Raw genomic sequence first — 19,979 nt, 5'->3', positions numbered from 1 at the left:
ATTACTTTCTAATTTCATAGCTTTTTTGTTGCTTTAATAATGATATTCTTTATGTGTAATTAGGGTCAGAAATCTGACCTTTTTAAACAAATGTTACTGTAACTTGGTTAACATCAAATTGCAAGTTTCTTCATTTTACATCAGAACGTGTCTTTGTTTAATTTAGTTCAAAGTCCTTTATTTATTTCCATGCTTAAATTATAGATTTTGAATGCCATGTTTGGGCTTTAAAGACCACCGTAAGATTGATTATGTAAAATAAACATGGTAAAGTGTTAGAAGTGACCTCACAATGAGTTCAGTTTTATTAAAAGTAAGTTCAGGACAAATCATTTTCTAAAACACATTTAACCTGCCCCATTCTTTAATTTCAAAAAGACTTGTAACATGTTTACTTGAATCCAAGGTTTAAAAAACACAATTTTTCTCATAACATACACTGTAGCAGCATCTTTTTATCCAGCACACTCTCTTTAAACCCTTCCATTACACACTGCTCTGACAGATTGGCCACTGAAGCAAAGCAGGCTTGGGTCTGGTCAGTACCTGGACAGGAGACCTCCAGGGAAAATGAGGTGGAAAAAGTGTTAGTGAGGCCAGCAGTGGGTGATTACCCTGCAGTCTGTTTAGGTCTTTTTGCAAAAAACAAAACAAAACTGTACTTAAAGTCCTTCTAAAGAAATGTTAATTAATGCCCTGACTCTTTGTGGTCATTAAAAATATCTTGGCCATTCTAATAAAGAGCAATGGTGTAACTTTGGTGTACTGGCCTAATTGCCTCTATTTGTTTTCATCAATTATGGCATCCTATGATTCATGGCTTTGTTATTTAGGCCTCCTAATGATCCCATTCCTTTAATTGGCTCTGTCACCCTATATCCCCTCCACCTATAGCTTGTGTGCTTTAGTGCCCTTCTTTCTTCCAATCCTTATTCTATTTTTGCACCCCTACCCCTTCCCCTTGGCCCTTGAAACAGAGTGTGAAGGGGAAGGTATTCAAAATTTACCCCAAAGAAATGAGACACCACTACAACACCTGCACACGTCATCATATGTCATCACAATCTCTTGCTTCATATGAAATCAGATGATCGAGACTGGTGTAGTTATTTCAGTTTTTTTATTTTTTTTATTTTTACTTCTAGAAAATCACTGCAGGCATATATCATGCTATCATATAATGATATGTGGAAAAAGATTGTGTGCATTTACACAAAGTCTATATTGATCTTTGTAAACACACAAAAACAACATCAACATTATAGGAGACACCGTAAAAAAGTCATTCCCTGCCACTAGACTTATCTGACAGGGTATTTGAGTGTCACCGAGTGTCAGAATGTTGTGGGACTGCTATACAAGAGTTATTATTATGGATTATAGATAGCAAAATTTAGTATAATAAATTTAGGAATTTGTAATTTTAGCTGGGTTTTTTCAAAGCATGACGGTAAAACATGAACATCATTATAAATGTATTAAAAATATGCTTGTTTGTTGTAAAAATTTGTAATATTGACAAAAATACTAATTTGTGCATTTTCTGACTTCCTTGTGCAGCCATGCTGCTGTTGTAGCTAGTGTTTTCTGGGAAATTTATTTAGCCCTTGGTTTTGAGTGTGGTCCTGAAAAATCTCAGTTTCAAGGGCTGTCTACCCTTCCCTAGCCCTACACCTTCAAGCTAAAGAGAATTGGGACAACCCCTACCCATTCATGTGAACGTGCCAAATGAGGGGTAGGGGTAAGGGGAAGAGCTAAGAGGTAGAGTTGGCATTGAGCCTAACTTTGTTCGTCATGAACTTTTAAGTTTTGCAGACCTTTTGCATTCAAATAAAAATCGCAAAATAGAGATACCTTAACACTTTATAGTTACTCATAGGCCCTTAATGCCTGTCAAAAAAATCCTAAAATTCCCATATGTCAATTGGAAAAAAGTAAGTATTTGTTCTTAAAAATGTTATCCGTCTTTCTAATGAGACGTTAAACCGAGGTCCTGACTTTTTCACGTAAAGAGTAGGGGTGCAACCCCGGTTTAATCTGGGGTCACCACAGCAGAATGAACCACCAACTTATCATATGTTTTACACAGTGAATGTCCTTCCAGCTGCTACCCAGTACTGTTAATCATCCATACACACTCATTCACTCGTACACTATGGCCAATGTAGTTTATTTAATTCACCTATATCGCATGTCTTTGAACTGGGGGAAACCGAAGCACCCGGAGGAAAGCCACACAAACACGGACAAACAAAACAGTCAAAAAAAATGATGTCCAATAGTCAAAACAACAGAATCTGTCCCAAAGCATGTAAAAATCTAATTATCCATATTATAGTGCATATTATGGTTCATTCTTTAAAGAAAGAATCTCAAAGGTCATCAAACTCCAAAGCCAACATGATTTTTAATTTTCATTAGGCAGGATGGTGTCTATAACTTCATCACAGATTAACCCGAGGCCCCCAACTCAGAGGACAGCACTAGGACATCAGAGGGCTCCTCAGTCATCATCAGGACCAGAACCTCCTCATCAAATAGGACGGCTTCCTATCAGACCTCTAAACAAACACAGAGTGGACCTCAGCCAACACCAAGCAGACCAGCGCAATGCTAACAAGCCCAAACTGGGTAAGAATATAGAAATGTGGTCTTTAAAGGTGTTTGAGGTTTGCAAGCTGTATGCCTCTAAATAGAGTTTCCATTATTTGTAAGCAGCTCAGATTGCATGTCTTCAGTATGTCCCACAGCAGGTAATGTGTAATGATACGTGGCCGTATCTGGTATCCCCCCTCTGTTCCTAGCATCTGAGTCCGTCTATGTGGTATCACTGCAGGCACCCAGAGCCCAGGGGAGGAGTGCACCCATCAACACAGCTACCATGAGTAAAAAAGTAATTACAGGTATATCACTGCTAACCAAAAGGACACCATATTAAATATTCTATCTCACACGAGGCTAATCTTCAGTCTTTTTATTACTGTTTTTTTATGTCAGAGTCTGAAGTTGTGGATGAAGTAGAGGACATCACAGTCAGAGTATTATCTCCTCAGTCTGTCCTGATCACATGGGTTGACCCACCTGTTGAGAAGAACAAGGAAATACCAGGGGGATCAAGGTAAATTAAGTTTTTTTAGTATACTGGTTTGTTTGTGGGCTGTATATAAGAGTCCAGATCTTACTGTATGTTTAGATGCAGTAGTAGTGTTTAATAAAGGTATAGAAAAAATGATAATATTGTAAAATATAAATACGATTTATGATCAATGTACTGGAGATAGACACAAGTTTATAAACACTGGATTGTTTTTTAAACTGTACCTTTTTTCAGACACAAATAAGAGAATGTTCAAATGAATACTAATAATGCTAAATATTTTGTAAAGAATTAGCATTGTTTTTACTGCTACTTTTGATCAATTTTATGTATCCTGAGTGAAAATTGAGCCATTCTATTAGAAGACAAGAACGGATCTTAAATATCTGAATAATGTGTATTCGTACAGTGTATATATAAATATAATACAATGGCTTATTAAAGCATAATAATTACAAATGTGTGCAGGTATTACAGAGTGAAGTACAGAGAGAAAGGAGAATCTGCTCGATGGGAATACAAGGACACTACTCAGAGACGGCTTATGATTGAAACACTCTCTGCTGACAGCATGTACGAGTTCTCTATTTGTATCTCACAAGGAAATCATATGGGGAAATGGAGTGCATCTGTGTTCCAGAGAACCCCTGAATCAGGTTTGTTTACACTCCTAGATCTTTAACCCAGATGTTTTGCTTAGTTTGCATTGCTGAGCAGCGAAATTCTGACAGCATTCATTATAACAAACATAATAGTCTGCAAACTATAAAGGCCAGTGTCCAGACTGCAAATAAACTGTACTGTACATGCATCATAACTGTCAATTTACTAATATATATTATTTGATGTGGCTGAAACCATGTTCTCAAATATTACACATCTGAAAATATGCTCTCATGAAACAAAGGATAAACAATGTTTAGAATACAATGTATTATATTGTGCACCCATACAACTCCAAATACAATCAGTACAATCATGTCTTTCACAATCAGTTTTTAAACCATGTAAGCATGTTGTAACCGCCTTGTTCGGTGTAATGTCATTGTTTACTCCCTGTTTGGAATTTTTGTTTGGAGTGATCAGAATGACCTCATTCCCCTGGAAAACATAAAGCTGTCTTTTGTTTCCATCTGAATAATCTCCAGGCAGAAATGTTTCTCTTTTTCAAGAGAGTTCCCACTGCTTATTATATAAACTCTCCACTCTAACACCTTAAAAATAAAAGTTCTTTATTGGCATTGAGGCTTTTATAGAGAACCTTTATCAACCTTGGAACCTTTCTGCTCCATAAAAGGTTCGTTAGAATAGGAAAATGTTCTTTAGGTAACTGAAAGGATCTTTATGGCACCTAAACTGGTTCTTCTATGACAGGACTGGGACACTTCGATCTTGAAGGCAGACTATGGGCCCTATCATACACATGGCGCAATAAGGTGCAAGACATGTTTGCCGCGATGTATTGCTTCTTTCAGACCAGTGCAATCCTAATTTTCACATTTTGTGCCTTGTTGTTTAAATAGCAAATCCATTTGCACCACTTTGTGGCTTAATATTTGTTCCGGTCTAAAAAAAAGGTGTGTTAAGGCACATTGTTGGTGTGGTGGTATTTTGAGAGACTGAAATTGACTGCACCACTAACCCACTGTAAGTTGGTCTAAAGTCCAGCACAGAGCGCATTAGTTATGAACCTATGCAGGTCCAAAACAAGTACATTTTTTTCATATTTATTTTATTTTGTGTTGTCACTTGTCACTTTATGTACACTGGAAGCTTCTGTAGCCAAAACAAATTCCTTGTGTGTGTGAAGCACACTTGGCAATTAAACTGATTCTGATTCTGATATGAAAAAAAAATTAAAGGATTCAAATCCAAAAATTACTATTTTCTACATAAATATTAGGACCACTACCTGCGTGCCTTCTTCGTGTTGGGGGGGGGGGGGGGGACGGGGACTTGCAGTCAGTTTATTCATGACAATTTGTATAATGTTTTTATTATTAGCAGTATTATTTATTATCTGCATATTTATATTTGTTTTAATAAAAAACAAGTTTAGATTTGTCCACCTGTCGGGTTTTGGAGACGTATGCATCACTATATGGGGCATAAGAATAGGATGTGTGTTTGGATAGAACTTTTTGACCACACTTTATTTTTATTGTTTAATTATTTTCTTTGATGGAAATTAGAACTTAATTTATAAATATTTTTGAAACAAATCTTTGCTCTTAATAAAAAAAATTTAAACAAGTAGGCTAATGGATGTCTTCAGTGGAGTGCGTACAGCACCGTTACCTTATCCACAAAAGTAAGGGAGAAAATAAAAGTAAACTTAAAGTAAAGAGGCTGAATGGAGGAGGCTCATTCTTGATCCTTGCACTGCAGATGGTCTGTTTAACTATTTACTCGCTAGTAAAGCATTCAGTTTTTCCACTTGGTTCCACCATGTAAATAGCAAATGTGCATCATTATGCTCAAAACACACCCATAACTTGTTAAGAGAATAAGCACAACCCTGTTAGACCATGTGCCAGGGCGCAAAGCATATTTTTCAGTCCTTAAAATAGCAAAAGTGGATTCGGACAAGCCCCTAATCCTTTTGCGCCATGTGCTTTAGACTTTGCGCCTAGATCATTAAAATAGAGCCCTATTCTTTAGAGTTTAGATCCATCTATAAACATGTATATTTGTTACAAGCAATTCATAATTTTCATGTAATTTACAACTTTCAGAATATTTTCATGTACGTATGTTTGATGTAATGGAGCTGACCTCATTAGGACATTTGCCATCGCGGACGAAAGTTTCTCTGTTCTATGGAGTCTCCACACACACACACACACACACACACACACACTCACACAAATACACACACACACACACACACAAATATATATAGGAAACTTTTAGACATTTTTCAAGAGTATGGCTGTAAACAACTTTTTGGCCGTGTTTTTTCACTCTTCCACCTTTCTCTATGCAGCCCCCTCTGGTCCTCCAGAAAATTTTGAAGTCAAACCACTAAGAGGAAAAGGTACTGCTGTCACAGCAACTTGGGATCCACCCGAGCAAACCAATGGGCGACTGAGAGGTAAATTCATAAAGATATATATTGACCATAAGAAACATTTGTATTAGTTTAATGTAGTACACCCACCTTTACTCACACTTATAGTTCCACTTATAGTGGTAGCTTCATATTTATCTAGGACAGGAGAAAGTATTTTAACATTGGTAATATTTTATACAGATATCTGTCAGCTATTACGCTTGGAATATGCCCTAAATAAAGAACAGAAAACGACTTTCATTTGGAGAATAAAACATTGCTAATAGTTGACCATATGTCTTCCCTAAAACCACTTTGGGTATTGCCAAAATATATGAGAATGATAAGCCTCTTCAGCATTACAAATTTTCCAGCAGGCGTGCAGAGAATGTAATGCTAAATCAATACAAATGTACATGTGGAAAACAAAAACTATTCCCTGTTCCTACCAAAGGAACTTTCCTCTTTACTATGTTATCCTTGGCCTAAATTAATTGGTCCAATCTTTGGTATTCCCAGTGTTCACTGGAAAATAATAAGCTATGTTATCCAAATGCAATAGACCATACTGATTGATTTGACATCTACTTCCAGAGTACATCCTTTCATATGCTCCTGCTATGAAACCATTTGGTGCAAAGTCAGTTACATATCGAGGCACCACCACTTCTGCTACTATAGATGGACTTACACCAGGTGACCGATATATCTTCAAGATTCGTGCAGTCAATAGGAAAGGACAAGGACCTCAGACTAAAGCCATAATTGTTTCAATGCCAGCATGTAAGTATTCCCATATTATAAAAATTGATACATACATTTGTTTAGAGAAATATGGTTAAAGGAATAAATCACATAACATAATTACTTACCATGCACTCACCCTTCAAGACTTTCAAAATCATAATTTATTTTATTCTGTGGAACAAAAAAGAATATATTTTGAATATTAATGAAAAAATACGATGACAGTCGATGGCTATCGGTTACCAAACTTCTTCAAAATATCTTCTTTTGTGTTCAAGACAAGAAAGAAACTCAAATAGATGTGGAGCGAATGCAATAAAAGATGACATTTTTAATTTTTGCTTATACTATCTTATATAAGACTTGCAATTTGTCTCCAGCTAGCAATACTCACACAAGAAACATGGACAGCCAAAGGACAAGCCAAAGTACCTCAAAAACATCATCCAACAATGAATCAGACTACCAGGAACCAGATGAAATGGAAGAGCCCAATACTCAGACCACAACTCAAGCTCCAAACACAAATAGACGTCGCCCTCTTTCGCAAACCAGATCTTATCACAGCATCTTCTCCTCTGTAAGAGGTTCAGTCAGAAACGGAGGCTCAAAATCAAACTTGCATACATCCTCCACTCATACCAAAGATAGAGAAGATGAGGAGAAGCCAACAGCAGACAGTCCAATAGAAGAGAAGACCGGAGCAAATGAGGCTACTGAGGACACAAATCCAGAGAGGAGTAACAATGCATCACCACAAACACAAGAGCATTCAAAATTGTCACCGGACACAAAGGAATCAAAACCCAGCAATTCTGACATTGTCCCTAAAACATCCGAGGATAAACGTCCTCCTTGGACCCCTCGTACATCCTCAATTGTTGATATTAGTAGATTAAGAAGGCCTAGTTCTCGCAGTGGTTCTAGGTCAAGAATGCGGAGTGAAGATACTTCAAGTTCATCACTAAACCAAGAGTCTGCAGCTACAAGAAAGGACCTAACAGCGGTTTCCTATCCTGATGGACAAAAATCACACAACCAGATAACTGTCACTGATAGTATGCCTTCAGTTGCTTCACCTCAGGAAAACAGGCCTGAACCAGTAAAAGAATCAGAACCTTCTTCATCTATTTCTTCTTCTCCAACATATTCCTCCTCAGCATCCTCATCATCTTCTTCAGTGTCTTCCCCTTCATCATCCTTACCATCATCTTCTGGTACTAGAAGATTTTCCTCAGGAGCATCTGGAGCCAAGTATCCTAATGGAAGGAGAGTTGGTATTTCAACCAGAGGTCAAAGACTTCAAACAGGAAAGCCCAAACCTGATTCATCTTCATCTGCATCTTCACAATCCACATTGCCAACAGGAACCAGCACAGATAATCATGATACAACAGAAGTGCATGATACAAACCAAAAAATTACAAAGTTAAACACAGAGGAACTCCCAGTACCAAAGGAAAATGATGATAACGAAGAAAAGACAGTAGATTCCACTTCCCATTCTTCTTCAAGGACTAACCCTTCTACAACAGGACGAAGTTCATCCTTTTCGTTACCAAACCGAAATTCTAGAATAGTTACAAGCAGTCGTAGGCAAGATGGCAGGATACCATGGAGTAGGTCTGCCTCATCTGTAGGTGCAGGAAGGCCAATTATCAAAGGATTTCCTTCTCGTTCTACTTCTGTCAGCTCTCAAGACACTAGTGATAAAAACAAAGTTTCACCCACTGTATACCCAAAGCATAAAGTTAATCCTGTCTCGAATAAACCAAGTCTACTAAATGTAAAAAGTAGTAATGATCATGAAGATGATTATCTATATGAGGGAAGCAAAGAGATCTGGGATAGGCAAACCAAAGATGTAGTCTCAACAACAGCACCAAAAACAACAACAGCTGTGAGCGAATCTCACAAACCTGTCCAGAATTTCGAGAATGAAAGTGTAGATAGGGAACAAAGTAGTATGAGTACAGGTTTTAAGACAGTTCCTTCAGTTCCCCATAAACTCCCTACTGTAACTTCTAATGGTCGGGTCCGTTCACCTGTGGTAAGTCGTTTAAAAGGTTCACGGTTTCCTAGTAGATTGTATCCACTACAACATAGAAGACTAGGCGCTTCCACTCCGGATACGTCGGCTGCCTCCTCCCAAAACAATCCAGCAGCAGAATCACCACTTACCTCAGATCGAGACAGAGCTGCCAGCAGTAATGCTAATGTTAGACTCGCCTCGGGTTCAGTTTCTCGCCCTTCTCAAGGCCTGTCTGCTGGTGAAAGCTCCAGTGGGAATATATCTCCTGAGTCTCGCAGTCCAGTAATGGGATCGAGGCTGCGGTCAGCGTCCACTCCGGGCAATAGTTACAAACCCAGTTTTGGGAAAGGTAAGTTGTTGTTATCTGCTAGGATGTGAAAGCTGTACTTATTGTAAAAGAAGTTCTGTTTGTGCATAAAAAAAATATTTACTAATTTTAATACATTTCCATGTTCAGGGAAAAATGGACGACCAAATCTGACAGCTGCAAGCGGCAAAGTATCTTCAACATCTGATGAAAATCCTAAACCAAATGGAGTACGACATATCACAGGTCCTGATGGAACAAAATGGGTGTGTTTTTTTGGAGCATTATTATTGCTGAATTAGCCCTGTATGACTTTAAATCCATTAACCTCTTTTGTTTAGTAAATGATATTAATTTATAATTTATTTACAGTAGTCAAACTTAATTTAGACACTTAATTTTGTTTTCAATGTTTAAACTACGAAAGATTAATCTAATAAGTGAACTTTTTACCTACAGCAATAATGTAGCACTGACAGTGAGCTTCTGGTTTCAACAGTTAATTTCATTTCATTAAACAAAAAGACAGAATGTAATTTAGAATCACTAATATACTTGATACAACGATCATACTGTCCATTTCCATGACTTCTGTTGTCTGGATACACTAATAAATTACACAATACTGTAGTCCAAACAAAATTATATTTAAAGTAAGCAAAGTGAGAAGTCATGTCTCGCTAGGCATGGAAATTCTACAGGCAGGGACCCTAGGGACACTTTTTCAAGCAGTACTGTTTGACTGTCTCAATTTGCTCTGAAAGAAAGATTCTTCACCTTTATGAAAAAATTCATTCACTCTTTTAGATATTAGACCTGGATAAAGGAGTCTTAATGAATGAAAATGGAAGAGTCCTTCAGGATTCAAAAGGTAGACCAAGAAAGGTTATCCTTGGAGAGGATGGCAAGACGATTTTTGGTGAGTAGCTTGCATTTTCAATTTAAGTAAACTATAGAACTGACTTTTTACCAGAATTTATTTCTACTTGTTATGTTAGATGACCAAGGCAGCCCACTTGTAAACCAGGAAGGATTAGCATTATTTGGTCATGGAAGAGACAGCCGGCCAGTGAATAATCCAAGTGACAAGTACCTTACTGTGGGAGGAAAACCCATTGTGGGCTTAGACCGCCCTAAACTTAGGACTACAACCACTACAACTACATCTTCTACAACCACTACACCCACAACTACAACTACTACACCAACAACAACTACAGCAGAACCCACAACAGAAATGGTAACAGAAACAGTGGAGCCTTCAACATTAGCTGCTGATCCTACATGCCCACCTGGACTTTATTCCCGATTGGATAAGAACGGTTTACCAATATTGGATGCAGAAGGAATACTTAACTGTTACTCTGAAGGTAAGATGAACCCTCTGCTAACCTCATGTTATTCTTACAAGAGAATTAAGTAGCATGATGTGGATTTGGTGGACAGAAAAGTTTTGGCCCAGTTTCGAACTGCATTTGGCTCTTGTATAGCAAGTTGTGTCACAGGCATGTAGTTAGTATCCACAAGACTTGATCCTCTGTAATTTAGAACCAGTATTTCAAGGATAATTTCAGTTAGGACGTATACAGTACACCTCAAAGGATATCCTCTTGCTATGCTTAAATAACCTCTGCTATGCTTTCACTGTGCCTGAGATGAGCATACATTTTATGAAAAAAGTGTGTTCCTCTTACTGCTGCCCACTCTAAAACAGCAACAACTGCTAGCTGGTTTTCTAGGCAAAAGCACAAAACAATGATTTGCAACCACATAAAGGACAAAACAACCCCTCAGTGGTCACACTAGAGGGGAGGTGTGTCACTCTTTCAATATTGTACAATATGTTCCCCTATTCTAGTTCATTTTGTGGAGAAAGCTGTAGTTTATGGGGTTTGTTTCTTTCTAAAAGTGAGTAGACACGGATCCAACAAGACACATGAAAGTGTCTGCTGCTTTTGGTTGACAGTTGTCAATGCAGTGGCCTTTGAATCTTCAGAAAATTGAAGAAGTAGGAGCTCTTACAGAAGATTAGTCAGTTAAGCAGACTCATGGCCCATTTCCACTGAGTGATACGGTACGGTATGGTTCGGTAACCTGTAACATGTCTTTACTGCCAAAGAGTACCAATGGTACACATTTGAAGGACGTGGTGGATGACAGAAAGTTGCAGTCGACGTCATTCTCATTAGAGAAAATGTCTGCAGTGAACCTGGGTCATTTACATATCATACGAGAAGCACTTCTCACAAAACAGATGCTTTATACACATAAATACTTGTGTATAAATGCTCATTACGCACTGTCAGATCAATGACAGTGCGAAGTAGCCTACTGTAACATCTGCAATTATATAAAATAAAATAAAAAAATGAACGCAACATATATGAACACATACAACCCCTTACAGTGTCCGATATGTTACCAATTACAGAAAAAACGACATAGAGCATACATTTAGCCCGTATTTGGGTTCAAAAACAACACACAGCATTTAGCCAAGGCAGTGCAAACCTTTCATTTGTATGTTTATTCTTCACCAGCATATGTAACCTTGTTAGAAAGTAATTCCATCATTTTGAGTTCATAATAGTCCAAAAGGTGATGATACTGTAATAGTTAAACATGGCTGTTTTTTCATGTTTTAGGTTGCTGAAAGAATCATTTGCTCCCTTGTTTTTTGGGCTTCTCCTTTGTTTTGTCACACTTCACTCTCACGTTTTTCTCACACTCTATTTTTGAAAGGATCGAATAATCACGTCTACGTTAGTAATATGAGCTTAAGAAGTTTGTTATTTCAAATATAGATGCGGGGCGAGCTCATACAAGAAAGCGAAACCGCTCGCGCTTTAGGTGGCCTTGTAAACAACTACAGCGCACCGGATACATTATACTCTTCTTCTTAGCTTTGTGACTGTTCATCAAGACAACGACATGGTTTGTTTAATTTCGGGTCGACCATGGCTCGTTATTATATGTATATATTATTACGATGTAATGTCTCAGCTTATTTAAAAATGGCGATTCCTTTGTTTTCATTCCACTGCTAGTGTACAGTATCTCTGTAAACCAATATCATTAGCATTAGCACAATAGCAAGTTCACCTTTTGGTACCCTTTTGTCGTGCTAGGTACCCTTTCAAAAGGATACCCAAAAAGTGGCATAGTACTGTTTCTGTTGACAGTGTAAACGACCATAAAAGCGTACCGAATTGTACCCTACCATACCACTTAGTGGAAACAGGCCATAAGAGAGCCATTCACACAGAACACATATTTGCATCTAAAATGTAAAAAATTGCCTACTCCACCATGTTATTCTCAAATAAAACAGTTGTCACAACTTGTTATTGTAAACAGAAGCATGCAGCTTTAATCTCTGATTGATCTATTGCTTTGGAACTGACATTCATGAGCTGTGCTGCTTGTAAAATTTGAAATTCTAAAAGAATCAACTTGACTTATCAAAAACATGCTCACATAGAAAAACAATGGAAAAGCAATGAATTGATAAGTGTGTTTTGTGTGAATGACCCCTACGAATGTGTTCCTAGATGTAGTTTAAGGACATTTGGTCATTAGGTATTCACATCACCATTTTTCAGACCAAACATAAAGATTTATAAGCTTCTTTTTTTTTTTTACAGAACTTGCAAATTAACTTATTTCCTAAACAATGCAGTATTCTGGGTTACACAACAGCATTTTTTTAAATTGAGAAATCAGGAATAGCTTATAAAATGTGTAAAAGCATTAGGAAACTAACCAGCTGCAAAGGGGCTGACATCGATACTATACTTAAATGAGCAACTATGACTAATAAAACCATGTTCTGTTATTTTAAGGGTCATACAGTATATTGTGGTATCTTGAAATGTTTTCAGTTCCTTTAGACAACTTTGGTTTGTGTTGGGTTAAATCATTCAAAATAAAATCTATGATATGCATTTCCAATAGAGCTGTGGTGATTTTCCATCTACTGTATGCTGATTTAAAATGTATATTTTGTTGCATCTGTATGTATATAAATGATTATGCATCTAAATATAAGCTAAACATTTAGTTTGCTGATTGCTACTGAGTTTACCAGTGTAACTAAAAGTGTGCCAGATGAGATGATTTATTTGTACCACTAAAGCAGAGTATTCCTCTGGCTTTCCTGAGAAAACAGTTCAGAGATGAGTTGTGGTCATGGTCAGCATTGGCATGTGATGTTGCTGTTACTGATGGAGATGATCTTGGTTGATTGTTTTGTTTGCTGGCTGCCAGGCTACGAGCAGGTTGTTTTACTTTTGCTTCATGTAAGGCCATTTGTACCCCATTACTCTATTAATTCCAACTTTAAAGATGCCACTTGTTTCCTGTTGTTTAAGGAGGTACATTCTTTCCCATTTTTCTCTATGCTAAAGTGGCTTCAAAGTTGCAAAATGAAAATCTGTGCACAAACTTGGATGACCTTTCTAAAATTACAACTAGAAGATGTTTTATAATCATTTGTTATGTAATTCTGCTGGTTTGAACACAAGACAGCCAAACTGCAATCGGGGACAAGCCTGTTTACATACAGTTTTAATAATTACTTGGCTTGTCCAGATAGTAATTTCCTAGTTGTGACAGGAATCACTGGGCAAGTCTATTCAAACCATAAGGAATAAAGTGGTCACATTCTCACGACTATAACAGAGCACTAACATTAGCTTACATTTTAAAACAACTGCTTTTATTAACTATTCAGACTTTGTAATATGTAGTGGCTCTTAAATGTAACACTATTAGACCCTTAAATCTAATTTCTTCCAAATAAACACTACTTGGCTCGATATTTGTACATATGGCATGAGTGTCCAAAATCATTTTGGACCACTGTGAAGTTGGATACTACATACTGCAGACTTTTTTTCTTCCTGTTTTTGATTGCTATTCTATCTTTCAGATGAGCTTTTTGAGGAGAGCACCACAATCCCAGTCCCACTTCCTACCACAACACTGGCTTCCACAACACAGACTCTCACTCCTGAGACACGGCCATTTAACAACACTCCTTCCTCTGAGTTTGATGTCACTGGAAAGAAACGGTTTACAGGTAATACATTTGCGTTAGCACAAGTTACAATAATTAGATTTCTGATATATATTGCTATACTATTTGTTCTTCTTGGTTCCAAACTCACGAATACCATGCTGAGATTGAACCTCTCAGAAAACACTGAACTGGCTGTTCATAGTTAATTTCTTGCCAATCACCTCAGCATTTCCTGTAGATGTGAGGCACTGGAGAGTTGAATGGTGAATGTGAAGGAAATTTATCTGGCCGGCAAATGCAGCTCATTCCCTTGGTGTTGCTTGTAAGCAGCAAATAAAATAGTGCATACAGCTGACCTTAAGTAGGATTTATATGCAAATACTTGGTTTCCCTTGGTAGTGCCATAATCTTCCAAACTCCACCCAATTAGCAGAGTTCACCAAAATGTTCAAAAACAGCTGCTCTTAAAGGGAATTTTCAGTGTTGCCTTTAGGTTCAGTATGAATACTGTATATACCGAACTAGGGCTGACGATATATATAATATAGATTAAATTTTTAAATCTATCATTTCAGATTATGCTCTATCATTTAATTCATGATGTTGCAAACATAAGTTTATGATAATTCTATTTCAAATTTTAGATTAACTCAGTTAAAGGTAGAAATAACATAATACAATAACAATGCAGTGAGAAAGTTGCAAGCATGTGAGTACATTGTTTTTATTTAGTATTTTATTTAGCAATATTTTATGTTGCACCTGTAATCGTAAGTTTTAAAAGTGTTTTATATTTAATTAATATTTATTTTATATTTCTACTTTCTTAATCAAACATTTGCCCTGAGATTGTTAATAAAGCGAGAACAATAATCACATATGATTGAATACATTTTTTGGTAAAAACTTGAAGATGTATATAACAAATAATCCTTGTGATATTTATATTATATATATTATAATATATATATATATAATATATATAATGTGATATTTTATATATATATATATATATATATATATATATATATATATATATATATATATATATATATATATATATATATAAAATTAATAGAATATATAAATAATTATTAGAATTTAATTGAGGTGCTATATCATGATATATATTGTTATAAGGATATGGGAATACATAGTTTGTCCGCCAGCCCTATACCAGACAATTATCGTTATTATAATATTTAATGTATGTCAGTGGAAAACATGTTTTATATATCTTCATTTTAAAGAATCAATAGAAATTCAATACCAACGTTGATTTTTTTAATCTATGCTGTTTTAATTGATGTATTATCACCCTGCAGTCCAAGACTTTTTGGAGCTGAGCCTAGTTAGTACCTGGATGGAAGACCACACGAGAAAACTAGGTTGCTATTGGAGGTAGTGTTAGTGAGGCCAGCAGGGGGCACTCAACATGCGGTCTGTGTGAGTCCTAATGCCCCAGTAAAGTGAAGGGGACGCTATACGTCTCCGTCTTTCAGATGAGTCATTAAAATACCCATTGCACTTTTTGTAAAGAGTATGGGTATAACCCCGCTGTCCTGGCCAAATTCCCTCCATCGGCCTTTACCGATCATGGCCTCTTAATCATTTCCATCCACAAAATTGGCTCTATCACTGTCTCTCCACTCCACCTATAGCTGGTGTGTGCTGAGCGCATCGTCGCCGTTGTCCTGTGGCTGTCATCGCATCATCCAAGTGGATGCTGCACACTGGTGATAGTGTGGAGAGACACCCCCCCTATTTTTTTACATTTATACAGCACACAATTGCAAGAATCTTTGTTTTGTTACTATCAATAAGAAACAAATCGTGAAACGATGTCAAAACAGCTTGTAAACATACATTTTCAGTGAGATCTGGTTTGGATTGTCAAAAATAAACACAACCAAAACACAGAGTGATTGGATCCTGTTTGAATCTCTGAAAATGCATTTAAGTGCTGTTAGATTTTGCTGTATTTGGCTTAACCGTTCTTGGGTGGCTCGCCAATGTATTTGATTACTCTAATACATAAAATAAGTATGCTGACCAAAGTTCTTACGGAGAGAAGACTTTATTGAAGACAATCAATAGTGCAGTTCCTCAGCAGTGATGTTAACCCGTCGGTCTTCAAGTAACTTAACTCAGGCCCCGTTTACACTAGTACGTTTTAGTTTTAAAACAGCGTTTTAGAATGAAAACGATCCGCGTCCACACTCGCGTTTTACCCAGCGTTTCTGAACTGCTCTCCGTCCACACCAAAACGCTGAAAACGCACATCACGTGACCACACAGACGCTCTCGGGCAAGCGCTGCAGCCCATGTACCCAGATGAGAGCTCTGCTAGTCGGACTTCTCATCAAGCATCTCCCGCTGGATCTAATCTCACTATATTTATTAAACGTGATATTTCATTCATCTTGTTGTCTTTATCTAACGACATATTCCCTGACTTTGGGCATTGGAATCTATTACTTGTTCTCAGGTAACGTGTTTTGGCTGAGCGCAAAGATAAGTTAATGATTAATGTAACCACGTACATTCTGTATATTGACTTATCGCTTGCCTTTATTTCCTATAATGTATAAACTTATTGTATGTTATACTTTTAAAATGGCCATTATCGATTCTTAAAACTGATACTCAGCAAAAGAGAGGGGATGTTTCGTATTTTCACTGAAATTGAAAGGAGGCAGTTGTTATCGGCTCCGTTTTGTTATAAATATCCACATAGTGAAGATGACGCTCATCTTATACAGCACGGCGCCTCAACATGTCTGCTGTCTAAGTTGCTAATATTAAAATGAAAATAGGCAGTTCCTTAAATCATGTATACATTTTATTGTTGAGAAAGTGAAACAACGAAGCCAGGGTGATGTGAGTGAAGTTATAAAGTACACTGTTCCCTTTGAAGATTTACCCGTGTCCTCGGTATAGTCTGCTTTTCCATATCAAACTGAGAAGAAGAGACTGCAGCCTTGATCAAACTTGCGAAGTCTGAACTTACACGGAGAGAATGCAGGACTGAACTGTGTGTTAGGCTACTTAATATTCAGGAAAAGCCCCAATCAGAGAGGCGAACGTCTGCAGCCCCGCCTCCGTTTTCAGATGTCTCCGTTTTCCATCATCCACACTGAGACGGAGCAGCAGCGTTTCAAAATGAAAACGGCCTCTCCAGCGTTTTCGAAACGCTCCGTTTTCGGCGCTCGAGAACTCCGGCGTAGTGTGGACGGTTGGCGTAACCGTAGCAAAACTTATGCGTTTTCAAACTAAAACGCATTAGTGTAAACGGGGCCTCAAAGTACTGTCTGTGAGACAGTACTTTATATTAGCATCAAACAAACCATTCTGTTTACGAGGCTCAGCAGGACCCTCTTCAGATGTTTCAGCTGTTGTTTTGCTAATACCCATTGAGATTGTAAAAGGGTCATTTAGTTCACACCTATCAGTTTGTGGGGGTCGAGGCACAGGTCACCCCATCATATCACATCAGAGTTTAATCAATGTAAATGCAACTGAACTAAAATGCACATAATCTTTCAGTGCCTGGGACAGGTTTTTACCACAGATGTAAATGCCTTAATTATTCGCATTCAGCTACATGAGTAATTAATGAGATTATGCTGTGAATAAACATGTCACATTGACAGATTCAGTCATAAAACCCTGGTATTGCACGCTCTTTTCATAATAGAAAATAGAAGTATGCAGATATAACATGAATGCTAATACCAAATGTAAAGCAGCCTGTTTCATATTACTTGAAAATTTCATCTCACATGATACTTTAGAAATCATTTTAATATGCTGTTTCTCTGCTTACCAATTTTGTAGAAACTGTAATACATTTTTATAGGAGCCTTTGAAAAATAGATTTGGGGTGTAAAATACATTTATTTTCAGTCTTTAATAAAAAAAGATGTACTATGAACAAGAGCATAAAGCTTCTTCAGTTTTTTCAGCTGTAAAACAGGTATTATTTGAAAAGTAATCTTTAATAATAATATAAGGATTTCTTTACTGCCCCATTTGTCTTGCTGAAAAGTATTACCTAAATTTTCAATAGACTTAAAAAATCTCACTGACCCCAAACTTGTAAATAAAGAGCAAAGAAGAGAATATGGTAGGAGGAACAATAAAAACGATAAAGCTTTACCATTAGCCATACCACTTGGATCATGTTACTCTTAGTTTACCTTTGACTTTTAGAGGTCTCTCCCCTATGGCCTGATTTTAACTAACCTTATCAACTCTCAGGTTCAAAACAAATACTATCTACCATGTGTTGGTAGAGGCTCTTGCAGAGGCCATTGACTTTACGGCCTCTAAGGGCTCAGGTTCTTTCATGTGGGCAGCTTCAGTAGGAAATATCTGAGAATGCCTGAGTGAAAGTATTTAGACTCGGCTCTATAAATTTTGCTCGCATGTCTGTGGCTTTGGGCTTCCTTCCCAAATTCTCCAAGACCCAGTGCGTGTGTTAAGATAAAGGTGTGTGCGTAGTGGAGAAAAAAAGTAAGAAAGAAGCCAAGATTTATTTGGGTCAGTAATTAGGTTCAAATTAATTTAAAGATAGTATGCAAAGATGCCATATATTAGCACAATCAAAATGTGACCCCATGCTACCTGACTTTAAAATACAGCGTTAAATCATTTACCGAGACTGACCATATATGGCCATTCATAGCACATTCAGCATACTCCATATTTCCGAAATTAAATCCACACAAGCTATACTGTACACCTAGCTATGGAACATTGCTTTAGGTCCAGTTTGTAAGAAGAGACTGTGCCAGTAGCCAGATGAGTCTCAGAAATGGTTGTGCTGAGCTGGAGCTAATGATCAGGCAAATTTAGTTCTCCCCTCATTGACTCTTTACAGTACTGAACTTGCTGCAGAGAAGTTCACTTTGCTATTGTTATAAGTACCTGCTAAGCTCATCTTGCACAACTCAGCACAAGTCTGGTCTGATGTCACATAGAAGCATATGACTAATGTGTAATGGACTTGGAGACCCACCCTTTCTACTTTCATTGGTCTTTCTTTCTCTCCTTTCTTTTCTAAGTTTAGTGGGTTTGGTTACATAAGCTTTAACTACATCTACAGACAGGCTGATGTCACACTAGCAATATACTGTCAATACTGTTGTGGTTCTCAACAAGATAATTTGATGATGAATATTTTCTGTAACTAAAAAATAATCAACGTACAAATTTGTGTTCATGTACACAGAACAAAATAAATTGGAAAAGATTATTTCTGCAGCGATCCCTTCAAAGTTGCTTTTTTATAAACATATTTACATTATTTACACAATTAAAGTATAGTATGTTTTGGGTCTTATTTTTTTTAGAAAACGTGATACCCTTATCAAACTTTAAAGCATTTTATGTTTATTGAAAACCAGATGTAATTATCTAATTAAAATATAAATGATTAATCTGTGCAATTATTAGTCATATAGTACACTGTAAGAAAAAAAAATCGTAAAAAAAAGGTCAAATGACTGGCAGCTACGGCTGCCAAACAAAAACCATAAAATTACGGTAAAATGTCTTTGTTGAAATAAAGTGCAAAAAATAATAAATCTACAGATATTTTCATTAAAATGTTTACAGAAAAACAATGTTATTTTACAGGATTTTCCTAGATTACAATCAAAGCCGTTCAATAAAGTTACACACTAAGAGTTTTACAAAGAAACACTGTTATTATACAGACTT

The 19,979-nt window shown here is 36.9% G+C and overlaps 1 protein-coding gene across 2 annotated transcripts in view; it reads left to right on the top strand.

Moving 5' to 3' along the window:
• The window catches only part of fndc1 (fibronectin type III domain containing 1), a 64,801-nt gene that overhangs the window by 21,678 nt on the left and 23,144 nt on the right, over nt 1-19,979 (top strand). For both annotated transcript variants that reach the window (XM_087298342.1, XM_087298341.1), the window contains 11 exons: nt 2,422-2,631; nt 2,805-2,903; nt 2,998-3,118; nt 3,566-3,753; nt 6,084-6,191; nt 6,744-6,932; nt 7,277-9,277; nt 9,386-9,501; nt 10,043-10,154; nt 10,234-10,605; nt 14,166-14,315. In XM_087298342.1, the coding sequence (XP_087154468.1) occupies nt 2,422-2,631; nt 2,805-2,903; nt 2,998-3,118; nt 3,566-3,753; nt 6,084-6,191; nt 6,744-6,932; nt 7,277-9,277; nt 9,386-9,501; nt 10,043-10,154; nt 10,234-10,605; nt 14,166-14,315 (3,666 nt within the window). The remainder of the gene's footprint in view (nt 1-2,421; nt 2,632-2,804; nt 2,904-2,997; nt 3,119-3,565; nt 3,754-6,083; nt 6,192-6,743; nt 6,933-7,276; nt 9,278-9,385; nt 9,502-10,042; nt 10,155-10,233; nt 10,606-14,165; nt 14,316-19,979) is intronic.

The sequence above is a fragment of the Danio rerio genome, chromosome 20, assembly GCF_052040795.2.
Source record: "Danio rerio strain M-AB ecotype USA chromosome 20, GRCz13ab, whole genome shotgun sequence".
Lineage (NCBI taxonomy): Eukaryota > Metazoa > Chordata > Actinopteri > Cypriniformes > Danionidae > Danio > Danio rerio.
This window is presented reverse-complemented; position numbering and strand designations above follow the sequence as displayed.